This window comes from Hakea prostrata, chromosome 3, assembly GCF_041222555.1.
Source record: "Hakea prostrata isolate BN-2017 chromosome 3, UWA_Hpros_2, whole genome shotgun sequence".
Classification (NCBI taxonomy): domain Eukaryota; kingdom Viridiplantae; phylum Streptophyta; class Magnoliopsida; order Proteales; family Proteaceae; genus Hakea; species Hakea prostrata.
Window position 1 is genome coordinate 32,232,095 of NC_142602.1, and position 19,994 is coordinate 32,252,088.

Here is a 19,994-nt window from a genome sequence, read left to right on the forward strand (position 1 = left end):
TGTACCTCACTCCACAATTTCATAAAAGGAGTGAGGTTAACTATCCTAGAATAAGGTGGAGCTTAGAAAGAGGATGCTTGAAATGTTTCACTAATGTAGTCAAACAAGGAAAGTGTCAATTTAAGGGGAACACTAATACTACGTGGAATGAGATAGCTACGTGTTTTAGACAAGTGGCTAAAAATGCCATAGGTGAATCAAAAGGAAAGCACCATTCCTATAAAGAGACTTGGCGGTGGTATGGCGATGCTCAAGCAGCCATTGAGAATATGAATGCTAGTTTTAAGACATGGCAATAGATAAAGGATGTAGAGGACCTATAAAGGTAGAAGCTAGCTAAAAAAGAAGCAAAGAAAACTATGGGAAGAACGAAGGAGAAGAAATATGAAGGTCTATATAATAAGCTAGGCAAAAGGAATAGGAAAAAGCCATTTATAAAATAAAGGACCAAAAGAGTAGAGATCTCGACCATGTTAGATGTATTAAAAGTGAAGATGGTACACTACTAGTACATGATGAGGACATCAAGAAGAGATGAGATTTTATTTCTCTAACCTACTAAATGAATATACTTCAAGTATCTATGACTCAAAAGTCAGAAGATTACACCATTCACTATGGCACCAATTTTCATACATCATGACATCATGTATAGAATTACGATGTCCCAAGTAAAGAAGCCCTAAAGAGGATGAAAGAAGGTAAGGCACAACCCAATAAAGTATGGAAGTTCTTAGGAACCTATAGGCTAGCTTGGCTAACCAAGTTATTTGAAAAGATCATGAACAAAAGGAAAATGTCAAATCGATGGAGAGAAGCATCGTGGTTCCAATTTACAAAATAAGGAGATATTCAAAGTTGTAACAACTATAGAGGCATAAAACAAATGACTCATACTATAAAATTATGGAAGAGAATAATTGAAACCTACTTAAGAGTCATAAAACACAAGTGGGGGTTAATACCAAATTAAAATCATTGAGTGCAACTTTGGAATCAAATGGCTTTAAACTAAGTAGAACAAAGACATATTATCTAGTGTGTAACTTTGGTCATGATCAAACGAATGATGAGGTAATGAAGCTTGATGAAAAGGAGATTCCACAAAGCAATTCTTTTAGGTACCTTAGCTTAATTGTATATAAAGAAGGTGATGCTTCCCGATGAAGCAGAGAGGTGTGTCTTGGGTCTAGTTCAATTGATGTATTCATTTAGAGATCACAAGAAAATTCTATAGGATCATTGTACAACTAGCTATGATGTATATGGAGTAGACTGTTAGGTTGTTAAGCAGCATTATATAAATAAAATCAATGTAGCAGAAATAAGAACGAATGCCAAAACTAGGAAAAAAGGTAAAGAATTATTATATTAGAGTTGGTCCAAGAGTAGCTCTTAAATGATAAGCTACGGGTGGCACAACCACAGTCAATGGAGGCATTTAAAGGCCCTTGTATGAAGAATTGATTTTATCCAAATCGAAGGAACTAGGAAGAGCTAGGGGTAGACCTAAGATACACTTAAGGAGACATGGTGAGAAAGGATATCAGGATATGTATAGCTTAGGTGTTTTATCTTATAAGACCACAAATAGAGCTGAAAGGAAGGCAAGGATCCATGTAGCGACCCCATCTAGCCGAGATGAGGGTCATTGTTGTTGTCATGAATCTAAGTCTTGTCATATGCAAAAATAATAGGGGTCATCATGTAACGCCCCATATTTAAACTCTACTACTTTAACAATATTGAATAGGGTATTGTTAGGTTCCAAAGGAGAAGTGCACTGAATAAGCCAAAGCCATGGGACTAGGTAATATGAATGAACGAAATAGTAATTTGTTTAACGGGGCTAGTAAGTGGACCCATAACTTGTGAACCAGCTTTAATTATACTGACCCAAGTCCAGCTAATTGTTAATAGGGACTGAATGTGATAAAAATGGAAAATTGGAATGGAGTAACCCATACAGTTCAAAGATGATTCCTTAAACAATGCAATTTGAATTTTGGCTTTAAGGAGGTTGATGGGGTTTGTTTGTGTTATGACTGAGCCAGACTATATAACCTAAGCTTGTCTCTTAGATGAGCCCTAAAGCTCATTCTACTAGCAAAGGAAAAAGAAAGAGAACAATTAAGGGCCAAAGGAAGAGAGAAAAGGAGCTGGAGGAGGTATCGTAGACTAGTAGGAGCAAATTCACACTTGAAAAAATGGGAATTAAACTCAGCCATGCAAGCTGAACCCAAAGGACTTAGAATGCACACACTTGAAGGAATTTTTAGCTTGATTTGAGCTCAGACTTAAGGTAAGAATTAAACCCTGTATGAAATTAGGATTTTCAGCTCCTAGATAGACTATAAATGAATGTAGCAAGTAGCAACTGAGTTAACTTCATGGATCTAAGATGGTTATGACCAAATCTGAGTTTCAAAATGAAAGGTAGGGTTGAAATTCTGTTTTGGTAGACTGACCCCATTGTAGTATTTGGACCAAATTGTTATTATAACTCTAAATTTATGATCTTGGTATATCCTTTTAACAAGGGCTATAAATGTTGTGGAGTAGGAATTTTCTGAATTCGAAAAGGATTTGGGTAAAAACCCCATGCAAACAAGACCAAAATGCAGTTTGGACTATCAGGACCAATGAGTGGCAATCTGCTCTTTGATGCCACTCTACATCAGCTGATTTTGGTTACCATGGGGGTCCAAATAGTCCCAAAATGTCCCGTTTGAGCAAGTTTTTTATTTATTTATTTCATATGAGTCCCAGAATGAATGCTAAAGTAAATAGAACTCATTAGAGTCTTAAAATTGAATGACAAAGTTGGACGCTAAGATTAGGAACGTTAATGTAACCTTACTCTTGTTAAAGTTGTAAACCTTATGAAATGAAATGAAATGTCTTGTAGGAAGGGTGCTGACAAGAAAGAGAGTGGATTGACACTCAACTTGGAAACGGGAAAAGGGTAAACCAAATGAGCTTGGGTAAGTAATATGTATCAACTTATGTTGGTACTTGGATGCTTTGTTTGTAATGTCCTTTTATGTTCAATGAGCATGTTGAAATGAGACTGTTAAATCTGATCATGTTCTAAGATTGGAATGGTTGCAACTTATATACGTCCTTTGATGTTAGATGGAATGTCAAGACACAATGGTATACATTAGGATCATTCATCCATGTTCAATTGCTTCTCTAGGAACCATGTTAAGTGATCAATATTGGTTACACCAAGCACTTAAAAGAGGAGGGTTCATCAATGAAACTGGAAAGGTTAATTAATTAAACATAAAAAGTGAAAATGAATACAACTTTAAAAATTGTGCTAACGAGCACAACTTTTGTAAGTTAGTACCTAGTAATACCCAAATGTGAGGGCATGAAGGGATAGCTACCTACAAGGGATACCAGGCCTTGTGCCAAGAGACTGAAATTGGGAACCCAACATGGGAATTCTCAAGACTGAGGCTAAGATTAGGACAAATGCCACTTGTGTGGATTAGATTGAGGTATCCCCTCTATAGGTGAAGCTTGGCTAAGACTTTAGAAGGAATGTAAGTAAATCAATTGAAAAGAAACAATGTTATGGCAATAGAGTTGAATTGAAGTTTTTACATAAAGAAAAATAAATAAGTTACTTGTTAAATACATATTGCTAGCATAGTTGTGCATATTGCTTATTGGGGTCGTGAAGCTCATTACTTTAAATGTCAACAGATGCCCAGGTCCAGAATTAAGGCAACAGGGTTGATACAAAGGTGATGGTTTTTTATGGTTTCTTGTTCAATTTAGTAAAATATAAAGCTTATCTTGTGATGTACGTATATATGCAGCTTTAAGGAAAGTACAAGGATAGTTGTAATTAAAGTTAGCACTTTAGCACTCTGTATATATTGTGAAAGAGTAGGACAGGCATCATTAGTCAAGGTGTTTCAGTTTCCTCCTTTCTACCCATGATTCCATGTTGTTATGGTAAAACTCTGATGATGGGGTTAACAGGTAAGGTGAACTACCATGTGCCTTAGTAGGGTTTTGGTGATGTGGGCCCCACCTAGCCCTAGGAATTAGGGTTGTACACATCATATTTACACAGCCAGTTATGCCATCTGAAAATCGAAAAGTTATGTCTGTCATTACTCAGAACTGGTCTGACCAGCAGCAACATCAAGTTTGTGAATGCAAGATTTTGGCCTTTTTCTATATAAATCCTAGCTCATCCCGCGACCATAAAAGGAGGTTATTTAAAGTCAGAAAATGTAAGAAATTCCAGGGGCGTTTGAGAGTGAGAAGAGATTAAAAGAGGGAATTAAAGAGAGGTGATGTATTCTAGGGTTAGGATTTTGTGATTATTTTCCCTAGAATGAAGGTATAGCCCAAAATCAATTCTCTTGAGACCAGCAAAATAATTAACAGTCTAGGGATGGGATGGATAAAATTGTTAAAATTTAGGGTTTGGGTAAGGATGGGATTTAACAAAATCTAATGGGTTGTAGAATTTGGTTAACAGAGAAATGTGGGATAGGTTTAAGGTTTTGTGGAGAGGTATGGAAGGACCTAAGATTGGTAGTAAAAGGGATGGGGTGAGTTAGGATCTGTATTGGTGTGGTTTGAGATAGCTAGAGATGGGGAAATTTCATGTGGGTAAGGTCTAGGGAGGGATTTGGATAAGATTTGGTTTAACAAAACTAAATGGGTCGGCTTTGAGATACCAAGACTTACCCAAGGATGGAAAGGGAAGCCTGCAGTTGGGTATGGGAGGGTTTCTAGGGATCTTGAGAAGTTCAGGGGCACTCTCTCTTGATTCTCTCTCTTTCTTTCTTCTTACTTTTCTTTTCTTTTCTTTTCTTTCCTTTCTTCGCTCTTTTCTATCTTTTCTTTTCTTTTTTTCTGGTTTCAGTTCTACTGCAAGAAAGAAGAAGGCAAGGGAAAGGATCCGAACAGAGAAAGAAGGGGGAGGGAGTGCCACATGATCAAGGGGAGGGTGGGGGAGCTATCTAGGGTTGCCACAGGGGTGGGGGAGGGGGCTAGGGAGGATCGCAGGGGGTGGGAGGGGCTGTTGGGGCTGCCACAGGATTGGGAGAGGGAACGGGTGCTTGCGCAAGTGAGAGAGGACGAACGGAAGGGGATGGGGCTGCTGTCCTCATGGAAGCTGCTGGCTTGTTGAATAATGCTGGAGATTGGAAGAAGATGCTGGAAACCTTGAAGAAGAGCTCTAAAAACCCAATAGTGGCCCTCCCAAGAAGGCCCAATCCAACTCCTCAATTTCAGATTCTTTATTCAATTCAACTTAAGTTTACAATGAGTGGAGTAGGCTATTTATAGCCTCACAAGTGGAGGGAAAGACTTAAGACTCTAATTAGGAAATAAAGACTTTTTTTTTGGCCAAAGGAAATAAAGACTAACTAAACTGGGGGAATCCTTTATAGACTAGGATCCCCCTTACAACCAATTAAATAACAGCCACAGCATTAAAAGAAATTAGCTTGCACCAAGATACCTAATTATCCAAAAGGAATCTTAATTTAAAATAGATTCCTAGAGGCACTCCAACTTTAACAAGGACTTACTTAACTGACTCAAACAAGGAAATAAAATCAAATTTGGACTCAAAAAATAAAACAAAAATTCTGAAATAATAATAATTAACTAAATTAGAAGGGGAAATTACCAAATTCCCCCTAGGGTCTTGGCCAGCCCCTAGTTGTTGGGCCATGGGGCTTAAATTAGGGTTTTGGCCAAGGGAAAATTTCATGCTTACATCAGAAGGTAATCATCTAATATGTAGAGGCTTTCAAAGTCATGAGATCCTTTAAGAGCAGCAAACAGAGAAAAGACAAGAGGACAGAAAGGAGGAGAATTTTTTGTTTTGCTGCTCCATTTCTCCTTGAGTCCCTTGTTGCTTTCACAGAAAGTTGAAGAAAAATGCTGTTACTGCTGCTGCATATACCTACTGGCTACTGAGACCTTTTCTTTATGATTCATGATAATTTGAAGAAAAAGAGGGAAAGAGATCAGACTGAATTCAGATTAAATGATGTGGCTCCAGCCCTAAATTAGGTTCTTTTCCTAAGAATAGACATAGGGTTGGGTCATATAGGTGGTGGGCCTTCATTGGATGGGTTCCCTTTGTAATCAGCCAATTTAATGCATCTAAAACATGGGTATATGGATTGAGTACAAAAATTTCCCATGCTCAGTTTCTAATTTTTGTGCAGTCCTTATAAAGTTGATACATAGTATTTAATTAGACCATATTGGACTTGATGCGTAATATTTAATTAGTCCTTATTAACGATAGTGCATGTTATTTAATTAGTCCTCATTATAGTTCATTAAGTCACTGTAACGGTTGAGGTATAAAACCTAAGTCCAATTATAGTTTGTTTCATAATTCAACTGAGCTGTTAAAGTACAACTAGGATTCTTATTTTATTAGAAACCAGTAGTTGTTAAGGCTATAAATAGCCACCCGTTGCATGTGATAGTCTTACAGTTCAGGTATTAATAAAATAAGCAACTGCAGCCTGTGTTTCTCAGTGGATAACATGCTCAATCACTGGTAAGGTATCTCCAGGTGCTCGAGCAAAAGGGCCTCTAGCGAAGTTAAGCTATGAATCCTATACGGCTATGCAACCTACGTTCATTTCTCTCCACTATCATCACAGCTCATCACAAGGCTCTTTTTTCCAAGTATTTATTTGGTAAGCCAGCGATCTTCCATCCCCTTCCATCTCACCTTTCTTTTCCTCTTGAATTTTCAGATTCCCTAAGTCACCAAAACTTCCAAGCCAGATCTACGCCAATATGACTGTTGGAATTGACCTAAACTTGGAGGAACCTTTCCCTGGATCAGTTCTACAATAGGATATTGGGATAGTTTCTTGCATACACAAGAACATAGGTTATAGTGGTTGGATGAGGATGAAATTTGTAGAGAAGTTAAGCAATGGTATGGGGATGGTCCCTAAAGTAATGGACAGTTTTAAACGTAAGATTGGTATAGATCTAAGTTTGAGATTTGGGCTTTTTGGGAGTACAAAAATTCAAAAAAGGAGGTTAAAACCTTGGAATTTTGATGGAATTTTGATGTATACTCTTGATTAGATAAGAGAATGAATAAGTAGGCTGTGGGTTGGATTTCCAATGGATTCTAACGGCTAATTTGTGCTGGAGATAGGTTTTAATGGCTAGGTTTTATGGAAAACAAAAATAGAAAGAAGGGGGGTAAATGGGGATAAGGATTTAGAAGACTAGAAGAAGACAACTCACTATTATTGAAGAATAGCCACTGGAATGCTTGAATTAATCCTTGAACTTGCGAGCTTTCCAACAGTGTTGAAGCTTCTTTCATAAAGATCGAATGAGACAGCTTGGGGAATTATAGGTGAGAGATAGGGAATTAGTAGCACCAACTCACAAAGCAATGTTGCTCAAAATAAAACTTTCATTAATCATATTGTGGGCTCAACTGAGCAATTACATCAACATACGTAGCCATGTTGGTTGGCATAAGACTAAGACTAGAACTAGGACTAAAATAGAAACTAGAGTTACTATTCATGGTCATTGTTCATGTTTACTTCAAATGATACTTAATAGGCTATTAAAATTGAAAATAACCTAAACCTAAACCAATGATTTTAGCTGCTGGTGTAGGTGGGTCCCTTACACCTGACTTACACATCCCTAGACCTAAGGATGTTTTTAAGCAGCCAAACTACATCAGTTGCGGGAGGGGGTGGGGTTGGTTGGGTGCTAACTCTGCCATAGAAAGTAGTAGAAAGAAACAAGAGGGAAGGGGAACCTGACATTCTCAATCTGAGAAAGAACTAATGCTTACTTGTGATGCAAAAAAACAAATCCCAATTCCCAAGATCTATAACTTCCAGGCATCTATTAGCTTCAACCATCCAAAGCATGCAAGAAGAATGCCACAAAGAACAAGGTATACAAATATACAACTAAAGCCAAGTTAAAACCTGCTTCCATAGTTCTTCTGCCTCCTTAGTGCGACCACGCATTTTCGCTCGATCAGATATTGCGATTGCCCAATTATAGAAGGCCTAATACAAAATAGCACAATATTACCAAGGATGCAGAAGTAAGATAGGTTCAGCTTTAAAATTTACAGACACAGCAGAAATGATACATTTATGCCCATGCAACTATGTCAGAATAGAGAAATAAAAGAAAGAATCATTAGTATTATCATCTCCAGTGAACAGCATTTTCCGGTTAGCCACAGAGTTTCATATACCAAGTTCCTACAAGCAAGCATGGTCACACATATGAAACAAAATTGTATAATCATACAAAAATTATGGAAAATCCTATATACTATAAGGTGGCCTCACCCATTTCTTGCTGCACCCACATGACAATTCAGTATATGAATTCTAGGCTATGCCCAAGTATCATATCCAACCAATGAATTGTATGCAAGAGAAGATTAAAAAAGAAGTCTTGCAGTTATGCTGGTTTCTCACACGAGCCACCTCTATCTCCAGCTTGGGACCAGTGGTGCCATAGTTGTTGAGGGGACCAAAGGCATCTGAGAGATGCTCAGGTGACAAGGAACCTGTTGAGGCATCATTAAGCACCCGATTTTTGCATTACATAGTTGTTGAGGCATCATTTTGAGTGGTTTATGCCATAGAGCAAAATTCCATCGAAACTTGCGAAATTTCCACCGAAATTTTCCATTTTGAAAAATGCGAAACGAAACTCATGAGGACCGAAAAAAAGTCCTCAGTTTCGATCGAAACTGTCGAAATTTTGTCGAAACCTGTCGAAACTTGGTTCAACCCAATTGGACCAGCTGGTTCATGAGGAAAAAAAATTCCCAAATTTCGTGGGAAACTTGGGGAAATTTCGTAGAAACTTGGAAAATTTCGTGGAAACTTGGGAAATTTCATGGAAACCTAGGGAATTTCGGGGAAACTTGGGAAATTTTGTGAAAACTTGGGACTTTTTCCTGTAAATTTTGTAGTTTTCCCAAATTTTCAATTTTTTTGTTTATTTCATGTTTCCCCAAATACCCACGACAAATACCCCCTCCATTAGGACTTCCCTATCCAAAGTGTGTATTCTCTCAAGTTGGTTATCTTAAGCATATTGATAACCAGACTCATAAATTTACAGTTGTTGATTAACTTGACAACCATAGGCATAAAATGTAATGGGATGTCTATGTTCGTTGGTTGGAGGAGAGGATGTTACAGGCATAGTACTACTTAGCTCACAGGATGAATCCACTCTTGGCACTCCTCTTAACACTAAGTTGTATTTTCCTTTTATTGTCAACTATTTTGAAGTTAGAATTATATATTGAATGTTATGTGCTTAAGTAGTTAAGTTTATAATGTACTTTTTGGACAACTCTACATTGATGTTATATACATTGAATGACATATCTACATTGATTTTTTTAGCAAAATACAACAAATGTATTCTTTATACTCTAATTAGCTTAAATACAGGATCCCCACCCCAAAATACTCTCTAAAACCTGTCGAAACTTGATGTCGAACTTGTACGGAAAAGTCCTCGGTTTCCTCGAAATTTCCCAAGTTTCCACCTAAGTTTCCCATTTTCACCCGGTCGAAACTTGAGTTTCCCTCGAATTTTTTACCATGGTCTATGCAATGGCCGCCTTTTTAGAATGCCACATATTATCATTTAACTAAATGTTTTGCATTTGTTATCCCACTTAATCAAGTTAGTATACATTAATAAGCAAATACCTCCCTATAATTCAATTAAAATAGTTAAAAACAAATTTCCAAATGGAAAAAAGTTGATCTCTAGTTCAAAAACAAAAAATTAGATTTTCAGTGGCAGGGTGAAACTCTCAACTTTATAATGTTGGGTTTTTTTTTTTCTCAAATCTAACCTTTCCATAAATCTTGACACATTCCTAAAAACAAAAACGCAGTAATAATTATTCATTTGTTTTGATATCTAAAAAATATTTTAATTCTACAGAGATTTTGATAGTATTTCCACACTCCAAATACAATATCAAACACAACTCCTTCAGTATGCATCAGATTCAAGTGATTTTAGTTTATTGGAAAGCTGGTTTTGGGCCCTACCTAAAAAATCTCACGTAGAAAAGAAAAAAGAAAAGAAAAGAAAAGAAAAGAAGAACAGGAACATTTCTCTAAATTGATATCATTAATAGGTAAGATCACATTCTCTTAAAATAATATAAACCTAATAGGAGACTTGGCATGCAATGAAAATGATCAATTCCAAGAACAGTATAAACCAATTACTAGTTTTAGTTGTTTAAAACTTCCATGGCTAGCTTGTTCAATTCTGCTGCCTTTTAGTTCTGTCTTGATTTTCATGACTTGATGTGGCTTAAATATTAATTTTTGATGACTTGATGTGGCCTGGTGTGGCTTAATGTTGATCTTTGACAACTTGATGCAGCTTAACATTGATTTTTTATGATATGAATTATATATTCTAATATACTAAATATTGTTAGAAAATAGGGAGAAAAACAAAAACACTAGGGTTGTTGATCACATAAGCTGCCCAGAAAACCATGGTGCATGATGATTATATAAGATATATCAATGATATTTTACTTAATTATGTTTATAAGCAACATAGAAGCCATGTCAATGGGATACAACATTATTGTGCTAGTAACGGCCTAGTATGAGAAAACAAACATATAATAGGCAAAGCAGATGATATCACATAGCATATTCATAAAAAATGTAACACGTTAAATATGAATCAATGTAACTCATCAATTGCAACAAGGTATGTTGTCTTCTTATACCCAAAACAGAGTTTGGAAGACTCATGGACACCTTGACAACCATAAATTGTGCTAATAAAACTAAGATAAACGGACATTTATATAGCAGCTTTGTTGGCCAACATTGAACTCCATACAGCAATGCTAGTTTCACAATTGTCATACAGATAACGTCGTAAGTTTTTCTTCTCTGGTTAACAGATTCAACAATAAGATAACCTGGTTCAGAAGACCTGATGGGAGTTTTGGAGGTAATATTAGATGAAACAAATACAATCAATCATACATAGTGGATCAGCTGATCCCAATCCCTCCAACTTGGTTATCTTCACAAATAGTTCCAATGTCTACATCCTATTTTCTTGGATTTATAATTTCTCACACTGGTATTATAGTTAGTCATCATTATTCCATCAAAAGTTTCACCATACGTAACATAGAATTGCATAGTTTGATGATGAGCACATTTATTTGAGAAATCTTAGGGCATAAGGCATTCATTTTAACACATTCAGGATAGATCTACCTTGGGTATTTTCTGTTATTTGCAGGTTTTAGGGTTAATTGTTAGTTTATAGGCTGTTTTGGACTACTGGGCGCCATATCTGCAATTTTACACTTAAAGTGGTCAAGTTTACTTCATGGTTGTCAAGAAGGCGGAATTATGAGTCAGATGGACACAACGCATTAGAATGTATGTACAGGTTTTGGCACCTATACATGGGCTTCTTCTTTTTGGGCTGGAACAGAACACTGGGCCAGAAGTAAGCTAAAATGCAAGCTAGACCAGTCCACACTTTTCAGGAGAATACTTGGCATAAAGGAAGACAATCACGACCAGATCTGTTCGTGGTTTTGCATTTTTCACTTGAGAAAGAAAGAAAGAGAGAGAGAGAGAGAGAGAGAGAGAATGTAAAGTATGTTCACATGCTTTCAATGTTTTTTACTTTCTCTCCTTATTTATCTCATTCTCCCTCCTCCTATTAGTTGGCTCTCTTCCTAATTCCTCCTCACATTATCCTAACTTTTTTTCCCGCCTTATTATTTTATTTTATCTCAACCTCTCATGGAGCCCTCTCTCTTCCTCTCTTTACTTTTTTTTTCCTCTCCTTCCACTTATTCCTCCTCTTTCCTTAAACATTTAATTTTCTCATCTCATAATGTTCTCTCTCACTGCATAATTTCCCCTCTCACTGCATAATTTCCCCTCTCATGTTTCTAGTTTTTATCTCTTATAATTTTAATTCCCTATTTCCTATTTGTCTTGCATGGTTTCCTTTTTTTATTTTAATTCTTTGTATTTCTCCAATTATCTCTCCTTCATTCCATGTTCTTCTTCCTTTTTTTTCCTCTTTGTTCCCACCTTTATCTCATGGTTTCTATTTTTCTAATCCGTTTTATTTTCGCCTCACAGGTGTCTCCTCTCACACTGTCTTTCTATTTCCACTCTCTCACCTCCCATTATCTCTCAGATCCCCCTTCCACATGTCTCATTAATTTTGATTTTTTCCCTTTTTTTATTCCCTTATTTTTATGCTTTTTACTTTCTCTCACTTCCTATTATTTCTCTCTCCTCCCATATAAATCTCAATCTCTCTTCATGGATACATACTCGCACCATTATAACTTCTCTAGTAAGGAATTGTGATATCAATTAGTTTCTCAGCATGAGGTTGATAAGAAGAAAAATTGAGGAATTGTGATATCAATTGGTCTCAAAGTTAGAGGTACATTAAAAGAAAGGGGATTTTCTCATCCGTATTTTCTCTTGGGTCTATAAAAGGGGGAATAAAAATCATTGTAAGGGAGGAGATGGACTAGAATATGTGTTTTCTTTTGGGTTCTCTCTTGTATGTTCTCTTAAGATTTATTTTCCCATTAAAGCTTGCTCTTCTTTTGCTACCAATCTGATTAGATTTTTCATATGCCTTTTAGACTCAATGTAATTCTCCATGCTTTTTTTAGCAACATGGATTTAACTCCTGTAAGAGGAATTATGGGATCTAGAGAGAGAGAGAGAGAGAGAGAGAGAGTGTGTGTGTGTGGTGTTTTTCTTTCACTTATTCAATGCAATCTTCAACAACACTATCAACATCGGTTTTGGTTTTCCATGGCGTATCATGTTTCAATCTTCTTTTCATTTTTATTTTCATTATTTTATTGTTGTCATATTTCTCATCAAAGATTCATGGTCTTATTCTCCTATTTATTTCTCAGATTTCCATTTGATTGAATTTTTACCAAGCTTCTTCTTGAAAAGGATCCATCATTAGTGTATAGTCTATTTCAGCTTTTGTTTCTTTTTTAGTTCTTTCCCTTTCTATTTGGCAAGGATTAAATCTTTAATCTTTTTTTTTTTTGTTGGCCTCATTACTTTGCATTAGATGTTTAATTGGTTAGCTGCTACATGGATAGTCTGTCAATCCAGTCATTATTTTCAGATGCAAGTCTTAGGTACTTACCTTCAGATGAATGTGTTATGACCATTACTTCAATTAATTATTAAAATTTGGCTCACTTTCATACTACTCAAATTGAGTAAGATAGAGTAGCACATCTCATTGTGATCAACCTATCAGCCACACTGACCCGTATGCTTGTGGTTATTATTATTTTACAAATATTTGATAAGGTCAGCCATCTGGTGGAAGCTCAAGATCAAATCTAAGACAATAAGATGTCCAGATGTCCACTTTAACATGGCAGGTCCTATGTAGAAAGTAGTATACTCTTCGTCAATAGAAAGGCATTATTACAATATTTGTTTTAGTCATAACAGTCTTAAGTCTGAATGTTTTAAGTCATGTTGGTTAGAGTAGTACTTTAGTAGCTCTTTGGGGATAATTGCATCCTTTTGCATCCAATTGGACCCTGAAATATGTATCCAAAAAATAAGGTTACTTATTGAATTGGATTGAATTGGCAGAATCCTAGGTAAGCTTTCTCTCTTTTTTCTCACAAAGTCTGATATCCTATTTTCATTTCCTCATATTCTTCTTTCGGACTGCTTTTTTTTATTATATTCTATTTTCTTCATTCTTTAAGTTAGGAGACTTCTCTCCTCTTAACCATGGAACAAAATTCGAGCGATATGGTCGAAATATCGCTCGAAATGCCTACAAAATTTGAAAACAAAACAAAATTAGTGGACAGGCACGAAAAGTGTCTTGTATCGTGTATATCGATCGATACAACACGATATTTCGACCCGATACCATATCGAACCAAAACGACACACTTGTAGCCTTTAAAATGTCCAATTTCAAGCCATTTCAAGCCCTATTGCTAAATTTACTTGTTTCGACCCCTATCGCCAAAGACATTTCGACCCTCTTTTGAATTTTTTTTTATTTCTCTTGCTTTCATCCCTCTTTCCACCTAATTTCTAGAACTCCATTTCATTCAAACACTAGATTTGCTCCTCCATTTGTGCATTTTCTCAAATTTTGCAAGGTGAGTAACCAACTTCCTCATTTTTTTATTTTTGTTTTGTTTGTGCCTTAAATCATCTTAGATTGCTTCCAAATTTAAGTATGTTTACTTTAGTGTGATGATCTAGAAATTTGTAGTGTCAAAATTATTTTTTGATTCTTTCTACTATTTTTTTATTTTTCTGTTATTAAAAATTATTTAGTAAATTATGTATATTGTTAAAAATGTATATATATAGTATATGTATGAGCTTCAAATTAATGTATGTGAGAGTTGAGACACCATATTGCTGTTATTGTGTTGAATCAATTTTTTTCTTTTAATTATGAAATTTTACTGTATTTAATATATATTTAAATAATAATAAAATATTTAAATATTAAAAAAATTATTAATTTCTTTTTTAAACTTAAAAATAGGAGAGTATTAGTGGAAGCATGTATGCAATTTTTGGAGCATGTTGTGGATATTTTTAAGATAGATAGTGTGTATTTTATATATTAAAAAATGCTTATATATATATATATATATATATATAATATAAAAATACATGAGGCCACGTATAGAGATGCAATTGCTGACTACGTCCAAAACTATATGGGGCAAATATCATGGGACTTGTATTGTCATTTGTATGGGGTGCAGATGGAAGAGGGAGACATTGAATAGAATAGACTTGTAAAAACCAAACATTCTCGCTTCTTCTCATATGTAGTATATACTTGGAAAGTTGAATGTTACATTTTCATTGGTTTTTTTAGTAAACTAGTAGTTCATAGTGTTTCTTATGCTTGAAACAAGTAGTATGTAAGAATCCAAATCAATTTGAGTGCATATGAGGCCCGAAATTGAGGTTCAAAGTGTCTGAGAAAAAGTGTCCAATTCCCATTTCGACCGAAATTTGTTCCTTGCTCTTAACTGTCAACTAGCACTCAACACTGCATATTTGAATACATTCAAATCCTTTTATTCCTTTCCAACTTCATAATTCCTAGCATAGAACAATGCCTAGATTTATCACCTGCACAGCTTATAGCTCATCTTCAAACTCGGCCCAATTCCGTCCTTTAAGCAACCACAAAAAGTAAATTTTTCTTTTTCATTAAACAAATCACATCAATACTTAAAAACAACAAATATTACTTCAGCTTTTTTTCACATCTCAAGTTTGATGTTAAAACACCATCTTGTAGTTACTCCAAACCATCAAATTTTCAATACTGAACTTAAATTTGTACTTAAAAGATGTACCACACATAAAAGTTTATTGTTTCTTCATTATTATTGTTTCAAGTATCAATTTTTACCTATCTTAACATCCACTTGACCATAGTACAGTGGTCATCAATTATCAGTAGGTTTCATTGCCATCCTTAAAATAGAACCTAGTTCAAACTAAAGCAGGAGACATTCTAACCAATGAATTGAAAGAGAAATGGATACCAATACGTACATCATGGAGGGTAGGACAAAGACGGGTGGCCTCATCATACTTTTTACAAGCTTCCTCAAGCAAAGCATCTTTCGAAGGAGAACTGGAGTCTGAACTAACATTATCTGCACTTTCCTGCAAGTCAAGTTAAATTAGATGGAAAGAGTAGCCAAAGTCTGATGCTCTTTAGAATTGGTATGTTCAAGGTTGCTCTTTAGAATAAGGCCTGGGTTTGACCATGATATCCATGATCATCTTTAATATGTTCATACTATGTTACAAAGTCCTAAGAGAAGTAGGATGGCTACTGTGACACATCATGATGCATTTTCTACAGAGAAGAAGTGGGATTTTTTTATCTGCATCTAAATCCACCAACTTCATCAAATAATATGAAAATATCTGGCAAGCAATCAGTCGAGCAATTCATTACAAACCTGAAGAACCAATGCCCAATTGTATAAAGCATCATAGTCATCTGGGTTCTTCTCTATGGCACTAGCATACCTACAAGAAAAAGCGAAACCATTGTTTTAGGAGATTTGAAGTATCAGCATAAAGCCTTTAGGAGTTTGGCAAGCATTAAATGAAACATCACTCTTAAGGAACCGAACTCAACGCTGGTTCTAATGGATCATCATGGGCCAGATAAAAGAGCAAAGACAAATCTACTATCAACACATAAAGCTTCTGAACCCTTGTATTTCTATGGGTTGTTTGTTTTAAAAAAGGAATTACATTGGAGGTGCTAGTGTGCTACAAATTAGGCATTTATGAAAGTTTAGAAACATAACTGAAAGAAAGAAACTAACGAGAAAAAGAAGATTGGAGAAGAAAAGCTATACAATTAGGGTATCTCACGAAACTGTGAGCATTTTATTGTATTTATACTGAATTAACTTCAACATGTTACAAGAGGTTTTTTACAGCTATAGGTGCATCTCCCATAAGCCCTTGAAACAAAACTTCTCTTACAATAAAACCCCTGTGATACAGTATAACAGTGATCCCAACAGCACACCCCCCCCCCGGAAGCTGGAACCCATGCCACCTACGAGTAGCCCTGACAAAAAAAAAATTCAAAACTAACCTTTACTAAACAAGTTTCCAAGTTCAGCCCTGAGGAACCTCCCCTAACTGCATGAAGTTCCCCTTCCCTGAGTGATTTTCCACATCAACCATGAGCGTCCACCAGGATGGTCACCCACTGCCCAGTGAACTCACTGGCTGCACCATCCTCTCCCACCCACCTGCCCTTCCATCTAGCTCTACCTCACATCCTCCTTCCTCTACCTCTCAAAGTACAAAAAATTGGAACTCTGTTTCACCCATGCCCCATCATCTGTTAGAGAGGATCACTCTCTCCATTTTGTCTCTCCACCCCTAGTTGGAACTTATCTTTGGCTAACTAGGCTTCCAGATTCAGAAATCAAAAAGAAACTCTCTGATTGGTTATTTCATTGGCAATAGACCAACATTCCAGACTGTCAAAATGTCTCTGAAAAACAATAGAAGATTCAATGGACTTTGGGCAGACACCAAATGGACAACTGATTCTTCCTCTTCAAATGCTCTTCTGAAGACGACAATATTCAAAACCTTGAGGGTGAAAACTAGCAAGTGGGGACAAAACCGATCTTCTTCCAGCAATTGGATTGATGCTTTCAACCACACAAAGTCAACAGTGGCACCATCCCCATGTGAACCACTCTTCTAGGCCTTACCCTTCATTTCTGGTGCGAAGAAAGGCTTAGTAAATTGGGTTGGTGTTGCACAACAATACTCTAATTAGTGAACAAAGAAGACGGATAAATAGGCCATTGCACGGATCTTTGTTGAGGTTTCTGCGAAGTCATCCCTCCTCTCCCAGTTGTTGATGGTGAGGGCGGTTCATTTACATGAGATCCGCTACAAATGACTACCTCCTCAGTGATTGGTCTGTAAACTCTTTGGCTACAACTCTAGGATCTGGTCCTCTAAAATGCTGTTGCAGTGACCTTCTCCACTCTGGCACTGAAATCATGGCCAGCACTCTCTACCTGCCTTCCCTACCTATCCCAGCCCATCTGGTCCCTTTGTTTGCCTCTTATCTCCGCAACCCTAATCATAGTAAGAAAAGGAGTCCGCATTGCAGGCCTCAGCAACGAGAAAAACCTCTTATAGTTATCCTCAAAACCATCATGTTGCTAATCACTTGCTACCAAGGGTCCTTCCAACAGCAACCAATTGTTCAATTGATTCTCCTTTGTGCAGACCCTAACAACTGCCTATATGTAGCCACCTGCTCTAATCCTCCTCAGCCATTGACATCACCTGTCACCAATAGTCCTCTCCCATCTAGTCATTTTTGCTCTCTTAGTCTCTCAATTTTATGCTCTGCAACCTCTGTGTCTCCTCTAACCAGCTCCCTATTCTCTCTCAAATTTCCTCACAATTATTTGAACACTCTTTTCCCCGTCTTCCATACCCTATCTTCTGCCTCTTCATCCAACAATGATGCAACATATGCCACTCCCTAAAAGCAACCCTGTCCTTTTGCCTTGTTGGGCTCAACCAAAACTGGTCTCCGATTAATCTAGGCCCACTTCCCTTCTCTGATCTACAAGTACCCAGATCGTGGCCCACACAATTCAACCCCATCTCTAGCCCCCTTCCCTGGGCCAATCAGGTCAGCCCTCTCACACTATCCCCTCTCTGCTGCAAAATATGCTTGGAGGATCCCCTCCCACTCCAAACACTCACCTATCTAACCTTGCTCATTCACCTGACATTGTGATCTGGGACTTGGGTAACGGCATGCACCATCCACGGTGGACTGATCCCCAGTCAGCACATCCATGTTAACAGTAGCTTCAAGAGTTTCAGTCCAGCTGTTGCTTTGGTGGATATGGTGATGGAGCATCCTTTGAGAGCTATGGTTCAGATTTTAGAGGGTATGGTGGTGTCTAAGGTGAGTCTTTTATTTCATCCCCCAACAATGAGAATTGGGGTACATCATCTTCCATTGACTTCATCTTCTCACAACTGGGCCAAGAATTTTCAAGAAACAATGAAGCTTCAGAAACATTATATCAATGTACGCTTTGGCTAGGACTTAGCATTCATTCTGCTGATATAATGGATGTGCCTCACATGAGGTGATCAATGAACCCCATTTTCTTCTTGAGTTCATCCTAAAATCCACAACTGCTTGTTTGCCTTCTCGAATAAGAGAAAAACAAAGTGTTCTCTAACCAGTTGCAAGTACATAATCAATAGAAAGTAGGGGGAAAAAAATTCTCAGTAGTTGTTGCAAGGCCTATGAATTTCAGTTAGTTATTACTCACCTACAAAGAGGGAAAGGAGTAGCAAGCAAGGTCTTAAAACGTGGATTTGGGACTTTGATCTGTTCGAATTAGTTCACAGGCATCTACGGCTTGTATCATACATATTCGACAAGAAATCTGATGTCAGCCTTGCCTGCTTCTGATCTGCTGACTGTCCAATCTGATTTCTAAAACCTTGTAGCAGGTGTAATCTGCTTTCCCTCGGTCTTTGAAGGTAGTTTACTTCATCCAGCCATTTGACTGAAGGGTTCGTATGATCTGCAGAGGGTATCAGGAACAGTAGGTAGAGAATTATCAAATTCCAAATGCATGTTGTTTTCCTTCACCCATGGAGTAGAAAAACTTTCTCCATTTACTCTTTTGTTTTGATTTACCACTAGGTACAATGCAAATCAGAAATCTAAGGAAAATACCTCTTAGAAGTTACTACTTTTTACCCAAATTTTAAAAGTGAAAAAGAAAAATTAGACTCTTAAATTTTTCCCCTTGCCAAAGCCTCTATTAGCTGAAAACGTGTGTGTGCATATCCTGGTAGATGTGGCCAGTTTGTGGTAGTGGCCTAGGGTTGCACATCTATTGAATGTGATTCATAATAATGGTATGCTCTTGCCAAATGGGCTTTTTAGGTTGATATTCTGCATTGTCAGCTAACTTCAGAGCCAACAGCCAAGCAGAGCCCATCAAAATTATGGGTTCCTTTAATTATTTATTCATCCAAAAAAAAATTTTACGGGTTCCTTTTTTCTTTTTTTTGGTGGGGGGGGGGGGGTGGGGATTGGGTTCACTGATTTACCAACACCCATGCCCCTCCTTGCTCCCTCTTTTCTCAAGGTCATTGGGAGCCCAATATGCCCTTTGGCTTAACAAGGAACAGAAAGCTTTTCCATTAATTAGTTTAAAGTTTAAAATCCAATGCTGCACGAGGAAAGATTAATATGAATAAATTATCTTGAAAGGCATTATTTTAATAACACTCACAAGTTACTTAAGAGCCCATCCCAACTCCTAATCTACACGCCTCACATAT

General features: G+C 36.8%; 1 protein-coding gene across 2 annotated transcripts in view; it reads right to left on the reverse strand.

Annotated features, from left to right (window-relative positions):
• The window catches only part of LOC149022103 (Tetratricopeptide repeat (TPR)-like superfamily protein), a 45,572-nt gene that overhangs the window by 18,639 nt on the left and 6,939 nt on the right, over window positions 1-19,994 (reverse strand). For both annotated transcript variants that reach the window (XM_089150281.1, XM_089150280.1), the window contains exons 3-5: window positions 16,079-16,148; window positions 15,663-15,776; window positions 7,980-8,063 (exon numbers count right to left, since the gene is read on the reverse strand). In XM_089150281.1, coding sequence (XP_089006407.1) covers window positions 7,980-8,063; window positions 15,663-15,776; window positions 16,079-16,148 — 268 coding nt within the window. The remainder of the gene's footprint in view (window positions 1-7,979; window positions 8,064-15,662; window positions 15,777-16,078; window positions 16,149-19,994) is intronic.